General features: G+C 48.6%; 1 protein-coding gene across 1 annotated transcript in view; it reads right to left on the bottom strand.

The window, feature by feature from the left end:
* Positions 1-237: 237 nt before the first annotated feature.
* LOC119464421 (isobutyryl-CoA dehydrogenase, mitochondrial-like) overlaps positions 238-9,744 on the bottom strand; it is a 71,433-nt gene continuing 61,926 nt past the window's right edge. Inside the window, exons 8-10 of the mRNA XM_037725381.2 lie at positions 5,735-5,837; positions 5,582-5,646; positions 238-1,595 (exon numbers count right to left, since the gene is read on the bottom strand). Of these exons, the coding sequence (XP_037581309.1) occupies positions 5,594-5,646; positions 5,735-5,837 (156 nt within the window). The 3' untranslated portion in view covers positions 238-1,595; positions 5,582-5,593. The remainder of the gene's footprint in view (positions 1,596-5,581; positions 5,647-5,734; positions 5,838-9,744) is intronic.

Below are 9,744 nucleotides of genomic sequence, written 5' to 3'. Positions count from 1 at the left end.
ATGACCTAAACAGGCGCAGCCAGATTGAAAATGCGTACAAAAAACTGTGTTTTCTTCGAGTAAAGCTGCGAAAAGCAACCAAAGACGTCATGGCATACAAAACTTTCAAGAAGAGAGCTGGCCAAAAAAAAAAAAAAAAAAATATTGTCTCGCCTCACGGGCTCAAAAGTGTAAGATCATACGAAAGTTGCGAAAACTCGGTGAAAGCGTTGGATGCAGAGCCTGGCACAATTAATCACTTGCAATACGTAGTAAATTCTTGTTGCCAAAAACTTATTGCAGGCTCTTCCGAAAATAGAAAGTTGGTGTGGAACGAATGTCTGAGCGTAACATTGCAGGGCCTTAACCCGCGCTTAATTTATACCCGTCAAGCGGCACGCCAAGCTACTTTGGCGCAACATCAGTCCACCTAATTAATGCCTGCAAACTGTTCTGGCTTACAGCTCGATGAGCCAAACCTAAACTTTTCGAGGAGTTCATTTGTACTCCTGATTGTATTGAAAAATACGCCACGAAACCACAAAAGGGCTACGGAGCTCATTCCAGAGTATCGGTCACTAGGGACAAACAGTGATCCTCCGTAATAGGCGCAGACTGTCTCGCAACTCACGCACGTGCCTCGGGAAAACGTAGCGTAGCTCTCGCCATCGTGTGCGCCCAGGACAGAATTAACCACGGTCGCTGCACTCGCACGTGCTCTCGAGAGCTTGTTCAGAGGGTTCAGCCGAATCGGCATCCGGTGCAGCGTCGCCTGCTAAGCATATAACAGTCTCTGCACAGTTTCCATTTTTATTCTGTGCAACATACCACCCTGTTCACAGAGCGTCTGTGGGCTGGTGTCAGGGCGATGTTACCCACGGCGAGGCGTTTATCTAGGCCTCGTGTTTCAGGGAGTTATAACTGGATAGTCCAGGGATTATATTTCTGGAAACATCAAAGTTGCAAATTAACCTCGCTAGTCCGTTCAATCAGAGAGACAGAGTCCTTAAAGCGCCTCAATTTGCGTCATTTGGTTTATTAATAATATTAGTCCTCCACCTATGTGAACTTCTTGCGCTTTTGCCATTGTAGCTGCATGCTTTGTGTGCTTTGTGGCTGAAACCTCGACGCACAAAGCGCGCAACCGGTTCCACCTTCAGGTTGAATGTAAGCGCGAACACTAATATATTAAGCGCGTTAGGCGTCAGAAATTACCGATGATACATCGCTTCCACTTGGGTGGCCTCATGTCACAACTTTTGAAGAATGCCAGAAGAGAATCACAGGCAACGTTTAAATCGGATACAATATGATATTCTTTTCGCGTCGGCGGATGTATAGATCTGCAATACCTCAGGTGATTTCTTTGCGCAGATTATGCAGGATCGCTTAATACGTAGCTGCGAAGACTCTGACGATAAATCGCTGTCTAATGGGACGGTATTCGCGATTTTGACGAGGGCATAAAAGGAGCAGTTTGTCAGCACCTGCTGAGGCGGAGGATGCGGGGGGTACAGTTCGTGACCCACGGCCCGAGGCTCTGTACGTTGGAAAGAGCGTGCGTGTGCCGAGCAGTTTCGTAGCGTCGTCTCTGCCTGGCACAGCTAAGGTTGGCACTGGAACAAGAAAGCAAGCAAGCAGTTAGTGGCACAAGTAAGACGTTTTGCCTAGAAAATACCCTCGAAAAAGGTTGCATCCAAAAACCATCGAATACGTCAGTGAGCGCTTTTAGTTTGCCCTGCTGCATTTCCGGTGCGGACAGGATGCGGCCTCGCACCGTTCACTTCTCACCCATGGGCGTGACATCGTCGCTGCGTCAACCGATCACGCGCACATCACTCCTCCTGCGCGCGTGCGCTTCTCTCTGAGCTGTCCTCCTCGTATGTCTCTTTTTACCCTCTACCGAGTTAGATTGCCGTCCCCCAACCAAGAAAAAAAAAACGGGTAATTGGACAAAGAAAGCTATCGCAGCTTCTCCCATATAGCGAGGATGTGGCTGTCGCATTATTGGACAAGGCAGTGTTCCACTCTGTAATGAAAACTTGGATTCGCATTTATTATTCTTGCTTGGTGGAGTCAAATGCCACTTTGAGTCTCGTCGAAACCGTTCAATAAGGAAGGTAAAACGCGTAGACAAGAGAAGCTCGCAGTGCAAAGCTGCGGTAGATGTGACGGCTCACTCTGCTCGCGATAAGAACAATCTCGCAAAGCTTATAACCGGGCACAATACGATAGTAATCTGAATGCTTTCGACATACTGTAAAGGGTTGAAAATGTGCAGCAATGCGATGCGCTCCGCAAACCGTGTGAGCATGCCTCGTATGGCTTTCATAGCGTTGCCCGATTTCCATAGGACCGCCTTCGAACGCCAGTGCTTGTGCAGCCTCACAGATCGCCATGTCCGCACGCCTGTTCTCGGGTCACTTCCGGTACCACGACCGTTTGATGGAAAGTCACTGACCACGGTGTGCGCAATGAAGATAGCTAGGCTAGCCTATAGCTGTTTTTTTTTTTTTTAAGCGAAGCTTTCTTTGTCCCACAAGGTTCTCGCCGAATAGACGACTTGTATAGCGCTGAATGTCGGCCGACAAAGTAGTGCCAGTGAGCGCACGCCTGTTCTGGATAATAAAACAATAAGTCCAACATCAATAAAACAACATAAAACCTGCGCAGATACCTTCACATGGATATTTCTTAAGCACACAGACCTCTTGATGTAACAGCGCATGTTATTCAACGGTTTCTTTTATTTTCTATTTCTTTTTTTTAATATCTTTGGCTACTGAATTTCCGGGTCACCGGGTATGCGCCAATAAATGTTTGCCCATTCTTGGCCAATTGCCATCGGCGACAAAAGAGTACAGAATGCTCAAGGGTTGCATTCGTGTTTGTAGGCTTTGTTCTGTTTTGTATTTTACTATGCCGTAAGGAGCCCTCTCTGAAAAAAAAAAATTATATACCGTGCTTGCACGATTCTTACACGCGCCTTTTCTAAATACAAGGTGCGTCCAAATTTGCATTCGCGTTACAATCGTAACTAATTCTACTCAAAATCAAAAACGAAACCGATTCTTACTAAAAAAGAAAGGAAAAGCTCAAGCCGAGGTAGCTAGTCCCACTGCCATCGAATGGTGTCTTCTGCAGAAAGCGATGCTCGCAAGGTGCTTGGGATGCCCTCCCGCAGACAATGGTTGCGCGAGCCTTCCAGAAGTGCGGCAATGCATTAGTAAATGGAGCTGAAGATGACAGATTTCTGTGTTCGGTAGACAGCGAAAAGGAGGTGTCGTCGGACTCCGATAGCTACTAGCCGCTAAGATTCGGCTGTGTGCGTGTCAGTGTGCCTTTGTATGTTCCATAAAATCGTTTCAATACGGTACGCGTCGACTCAGGTTTCATTATTGTCAGTGTGCCTTTGTATGTTCCATAAAATCGTTTCAATACGGTACGCGTCGACTCAGGTTTCATTACTGTCAGTGTGCCTTTGTATGTTCCATAAAATCGTTTCAATACGGTACGCGTCGACTCAGGTTTCATTACTGTCAGTGTGCCTTTGTATGTTCCATAAAATCGTTTCAATACGGTACGCGTCGACTCAGGTTTCATTACTGTCAGTGTGCCTTTGTATGTTCCATAAAATCGTTTCAATACGGTACGCGTCGACTCAGGTTTCATTACTGTCAGTGTGCCTTTGTATGTTCCATAAAATCGTTTCAATACGGTACGCGTCGACTCAGGTTTCATTACTGTCAGTGTGCCTTTGTATGTTCCATAAAATCGTTTCAATACGGTACGCGTCGACTCAGGTTTCATTACTGTCAGTGTGCCTTTGTATGTTCCATAAAATCGTTTCAATACGGTACGCGTCGACTCAGGTTTCATTACTGTCAGTGTGCCTTTGTATGTTCCATAAAATCGTTTCAATACGGTACGCGTCGACTCAGGTTTCATTACTGTCAGTGTGCCTTTGTATGTTCCATAAAATCGTTTCAATACGGTACGCGTCGACTCAGGTTTCATTACTGTCAGTGTGCCTTTGTATGTTCCATAAAATCGTTTCAATACGGTACGCGTCGACTCAGGTTTCATTACTGTCAGTGTGCCTTTGTATGTTCCATAAAATCGTTTCAATACGGTACGCGTCGACTCAGGTTTCATTACTGTCAGTGTGCCTTTGTATGTTCCATAAAATCGTTTCAATACGGTACGCGTCGACTCAGGTTTCATTACTGTCAGTGTGCCTTTGTATGTTCCATAAAATCGTTTCAATACGGTACGCGTCGACTCAGGTTTCATTACTGTCAGTGTGCCTTTGTATGTTCCATAAAATCGTTTCAACGCGGTACGCGTCGACTCAGGTTTCGTTACTTGATGTGCGCGGTAGAATGGGCACCTAGTTAAAGTATCATTTTGGATATATAACGGTGGTAATATAACTGCGCGTTACAAACGGTGGCACGGTAGATTGGTGCAAATACGGTACATGCGTCGTACTTATATCAGCGCCCCCTTGCATCTCTCTCTTGCCCATTCTTCCGTCGACAAGCTAAATTTAAGCATCGCCTTCGTCGTCGTGACGTCGCTGCGTCGACGCTTCACGCTGTGCATTCGCTTGTTTTGGTATTTGCATTTCGACGTAGCTTATGAACGGTGTAGTATACATATACATCTTCGCATGTGCTTACGTGTTGCAAGGGATGAAAGTAGAGGCAATTGTAGGCATCGCATTTAGTTGTATAGCATTTCATTAAACGCTCCACTTCATAAAAGTTCCAACATATGTGCGTTGCATCTGCTTAACACTTTTTAGCGTGCAAACAGGAAATCGTCATGTGGACCGAGATAAGGTTGGCATGGCAGATGGTTCAACTCCCCAAGTGTTTCAAAACATACTATTTTTCCTTCAAAAACGAATTCCGCCCACTGCCAGCATTAATTCATGGCGCGAACGTAGTCACAACATTAAGAACCACTGCGAGATGCTGATGCTCCCTCGGACAATGTTCTTCAGTAGTTTATGAAAATCACTATTCGCGCCGGTGTTTCGCTAGGCAATGCAGTATTTGTACTACAGCGTTTTTTTTTTTTTTTTTTTTTGGGGGGGGGGGGGGGGGGGGGGGGGAGTGGAAATTTATGACGAACCGGAGTTGAACGAACCGGAGAGAACGGCGACATAGCCGGGTTCTCTACGAAAAAAGAAAAAAAAATCCTTTGCAGTATTGCCACAAGCAAAATATTCCAAAATCGACCGTTGCCCAAGTAAGACCATGACCTTTTCAGCATTCGTGTGTTTAGGCCGCGTGACACAAGTGTATAACGTCAATATCCTGAGCCGTCAGATGAGTATCCGAGTTTGAGTGTTGTTTTCCTTCCTACAGGCTGCTGCAACGCGCCAAAAAATTAACAGCTATTGAACTCTATACTTCTGGCTGCCTTTATAGAGCGCTACGCCGCAAGCCATATGTGGTCTGTACGTACAATGCTTAATCCCTTTTTGCTACGAACATCGTTGTGTGCCACAAGTAAGTATAAAGGAAACCAAATCGGTCACTGTTATAGGGTTACAAATCACTGAGATAACTCAAAGGCAACTCCGCGTGCCTACCTTTTATCGTCTTTATTCTTTTAGGATGTCTTTGGAAATCACCATCTGCATGACTTCGTTTGTTCCTGTATAAGAGTAAACAAAGGACTCTGAGAAAATGTAACTGGGGAGTGGCGCGAACATTGAAAACCGTTCTCCAAACATTCAATTCACCTTCGATGATCATGTGTGCGCGAAGGTCTCGCAGGTACTGTTGCACAGGGTACTCCTTGATGAATCCGTATCCACCCAGCATCTGCAGCGCTTGGTTGGTGATCTGTAACGGAACGCACCGTGCTTCAAGGATCGAAAACGTTGGATTCTTTCGGCGTCTGCAAGATGTGACAAAATGTTGTCGCGTGGGCAGAAATACGAACCTTCTCACTCGCTGACCTCGGCCACAACTGCTCCTGGCAATGGAGCTACGAAGCCAAACCGCATACACCGCGGAATCGTTCCTCAGCCTCACCCACAATTTTCTTAGTACAGTGTAAGTACTAGTGAATTTATTAATTTCGTAACTACAGTCATAAGCACTCATGAATAAAAATGAAAACTTAATATTGCTCACGCAGAAGCTTTGTTTTCTTCTTTTCTTTGTCCGTCCCACGTTTGGCTGCACTAATGTCCTCTGCAGTAAACACGGCGTCCACGTCGTGCACAGGGTTATCTGTGAATTGGCGCCATCTCGCCGTTTAATTCACCGAGGAGGACTTCGGCAAGCAGTGGTTGTCTAAGCAGACGAAGCAGCTTCTGTACAATGTCTACGGCATTTTAGCACACCACCCGAATTTCCCGAGCTCAGGCACTGCGCCGATTTCATATTTATTAATGATAGGTTGGCTGCAAAGCGACGCTCCGCTCAGTGGACTCGGCAGCCGAGCATTTCACGTGCGCCCGTGCAGAAGTTGCGTGAGTTAGGTTACACTGATCTGAGGGACGCGGACAGTACACGTCAAGAAAAGCTTGTCTATAGACACACGCTCCGAGCATGTAGAGCAGACATAAAAGCATGAAAGAAAGAAATAAACTAGGAGGGAGCATTACATCGGCGCAGCCAGCTCTTACAAGCCAAATCCTGGTGAACTCATCGCTTATTCTCCCTCAAAAAGTATAGCTCAACACGATAACCTGCGCTCGGCGGGCTCGGTACATGTATAGTCTGCTTGGCTTACGGCAAGTTTTATTCGACGCGCACTTGTTCGGATGCTTTGCAAGTTCACAGATATACGTACATTCTTCTCCCGATATGCAACTCCGGTCTCGTTTACTCTTATCGCCACCATTGCAACGTGCGAGCGCGGCAGCCGCAGTACGTAGCTGTCGCGCCTGCGGTTATGCGACGAAAACTATTCAGACTGTGTTTCTCCTTTATTTCATCACGGTGAAGTTGTAGTTGCACGACGGTTCACGAGATCGACGGGGGCGTTGAATGCTAAACAGCACAGCAGCTTGCGTATCTCTCTCTTATTTTGTGAGCGAGGACGAGACTCCGCTCTGACAACCGTATCGTTGGCCCTGTTGCAAGCAAAATCCGTCCCCAAGTTTATTGTTCATGTATATGCAGGCAGGAGACAGACAGACAAAGAACTTTATTGATGGTCCTGAGGAACCGCGTTAGGGTTCAGGGTGTCCCCGTAGCCTTTTCAGGGAGTCCCCGTAGCCGTCGCTGACCGCACTTACGTCGGGGTCGGAAGATCGTGGTCCTCCGCCCTGTCGCAGGCCCTTTGGACAGCCCGTAGTTGCTCTGAGAGGCCGCCGCTCTTAAGGGCTGCCTCTCAGTCCGTTAGAGGGGTAAGCGATGAGCTGCGTAACGCAGGGCATTGCCAGAGCATATGAGATAAAGAGCAGTACGCCTCCCCACAGTCTGGACAGTGGGGTTCTACATTAGGTGCGAAGTGACTGAACCGGCCCCTGGAGGGGAACGACCCCGTTTGGAGCATGTGAAAGGCCGACGATTGTGGTCTAGTGAGCTTAGGATGTGGTAGCGGAAACGCCCACCGAGCAAGTTGATAATGTGCCAATATTTCATGGAAGGTGAGGAGCGAATCCCTGTACAGTCCTAAGTCGCCGCTCGTGAGTCCACCAGAACCGCCGCGGTGTGTAAGACCTCGCGCAAAGTCATGGGCCAACTCATTAGCGTTAACAACCTCAGAGTGCACATTGATTCCCATATGGGCCGGGAACCATTTGCTGATATGAAAACCAGCAGACCCCTCGGTGCCGAGGATGGCCGCCGCCTCCTTTAAGATCGAGCCGGAGGCGAACGCTCGGGCTGCGGACCTATATGGGGACGTAGAGGGTCCTTCAGTGCTATAGCTATAGCAACCTGCTCGGCTACTGTTGCAGAAACCTTCCGTACGGATGCCGAGTTAATGAGAGCGCCATTAGAGTCGACGGAAACTACGGCATAGTGATCAGAGCGCCCGTACTGGGCGGCGTCAACGAAACATGCAAGATGCGGAGTGGCCGCAGCCACATTTAATAGGGAACGAGCCCGGGCTACCCGGCACCCTACATTGTATTGAGGGTGGATGATGATTTATGGGTTTTAATGGCGCAAGGGGCATCTTTGGCCAAAGAGCGCCAAGTCTATATTGAGGGTGGACGTTACGTGGCAGGGGATACCTTGAACGTATCTCGGACCATGGGTGATAGGGTCTCGTTACGCTTCCTGATTCCCTGGTGACCGCATCCAACGGATTCGAGGGTGCGTCTCCCCGCTCGCGATGATGGGAGTCGTATTATTTGGGCCACTCGTTGGACCACTAGTTGGGCCTCGATCACCTCTGACAGGGTGTTGTGCATGCCGAGTTGCATGAGACGCTCGGTGCTGGTAGTAAGTGGTACCAGCACGCGCTTGATGCTCTTGCGCATGAGGGTGTCGAGTTTGGCCTCTTCCCGTTTAGACCAGCGCAACGCGGAGGCTACATTGTTAACGTGGCGCATAAGAAACGCGTGGTAGAGTCTGAAGACATCGGTCTCACTTAAACCCCCCTTGCGGTTCGAGACCCTGAGGATAAGCCTAAGCATGTTCTCCGTCTTGGAGGTGATGCGGGCTCATAGTCTGTGAGTTTCCCCCGAGCGATTCAAGCAAGAGTCCGAGGACCCTGATGGTATCCACTCTGGGGATTTGTTGTCCGTCCCTCGTATAGAGCGGTAGGGGAACTTGATCTAAGGGTGTGGAGCACCTAACCCCCGTCGGGTGGGCCTATACAATAGAAGTTCGGACTTGGTCGGTGACAGACTCAGGCCCGTGTCTAGTAGGAAGTGTTCTGTGATGTTGAGCGCCTCTTGGAGCGCACTCTCAACTGCAGCGTCAGACCCTCCCATGCACCACACGGTAATATCATCCGCGTAGAGGGCGTGACCCGTTCCTCTTACTGTGGCCAGTCTTTCCGTGAGGCCCTTCATGGCGATATTAAACAGTAGGGGAGAGATTACCGCCCCTTGCGGGGTGCCTCTCACTCCCAATGTAAATTCCTTGGATTTGATCTGCCCTATTTTGACAGTGGCCTTGCGATCCCTGAGGAAGGAGCTAACGTACGCTTAGAATCGTGGCCCCAGGACCAGGTCCGAGATCGCGTCTAGCACGAACCGGTGCGAGATGTTATCAAAAGCCTTGGACAAGTCTAGAGCCAGGATGCCCCGAGTGTCACTAGTGTCGTCATCAATGATTTGCCTCTTTATAATTAGCATGACGTCCTGTGTGGAGAGTGCCGGCCGAAAGCCAACCATGCTGTGAGGGAATAACTCATTAGTTTCTATGTGCCTAGATATACGGTTGTGAATGGAATGTTCGGCTATTTTGCCCACGCAGGACGTAAGCGAGATGGGCCGCATGTTCTCCGGCGAACCCATCGCTCCAACTCCGACCTCCACCCGGGATTCACCGACGTGAGGCATCGCTTCTATACCGGCTGTGGTTGGGAGTGGCTTTCACGAAGGCGTACTGTGCTTTGATTGGAATGACCGAAAGTGCTACGTGCGAGGTCTGCGGCAGCGAAAAGAACATCGAACATCTATTGTGTCACTGCGATCAATTTTAGTCGGAGAGACAAACATTATCAAACGCATTGTGACGACTTCACGATCGGCCGTTGTCCGTGCAGGTGCTCCTTGAAGACCGTCCCCGTCGCTCTTCGGCCCACAAAGCTGTGAAGGCACTGTTGTTTTCTTGAGGG

The sequence above is a fragment of the Dermacentor silvarum genome, chromosome 9 (assembly GCF_013339745.2).
Source record: "Dermacentor silvarum isolate Dsil-2018 chromosome 9, BIME_Dsil_1.4, whole genome shotgun sequence".
NCBI classification, from domain to species: domain Eukaryota; kingdom Metazoa; phylum Arthropoda; class Arachnida; order Ixodida; family Ixodidae; genus Dermacentor; species Dermacentor silvarum.
This window is presented reverse-complemented; position numbering and strand designations above follow the sequence as displayed.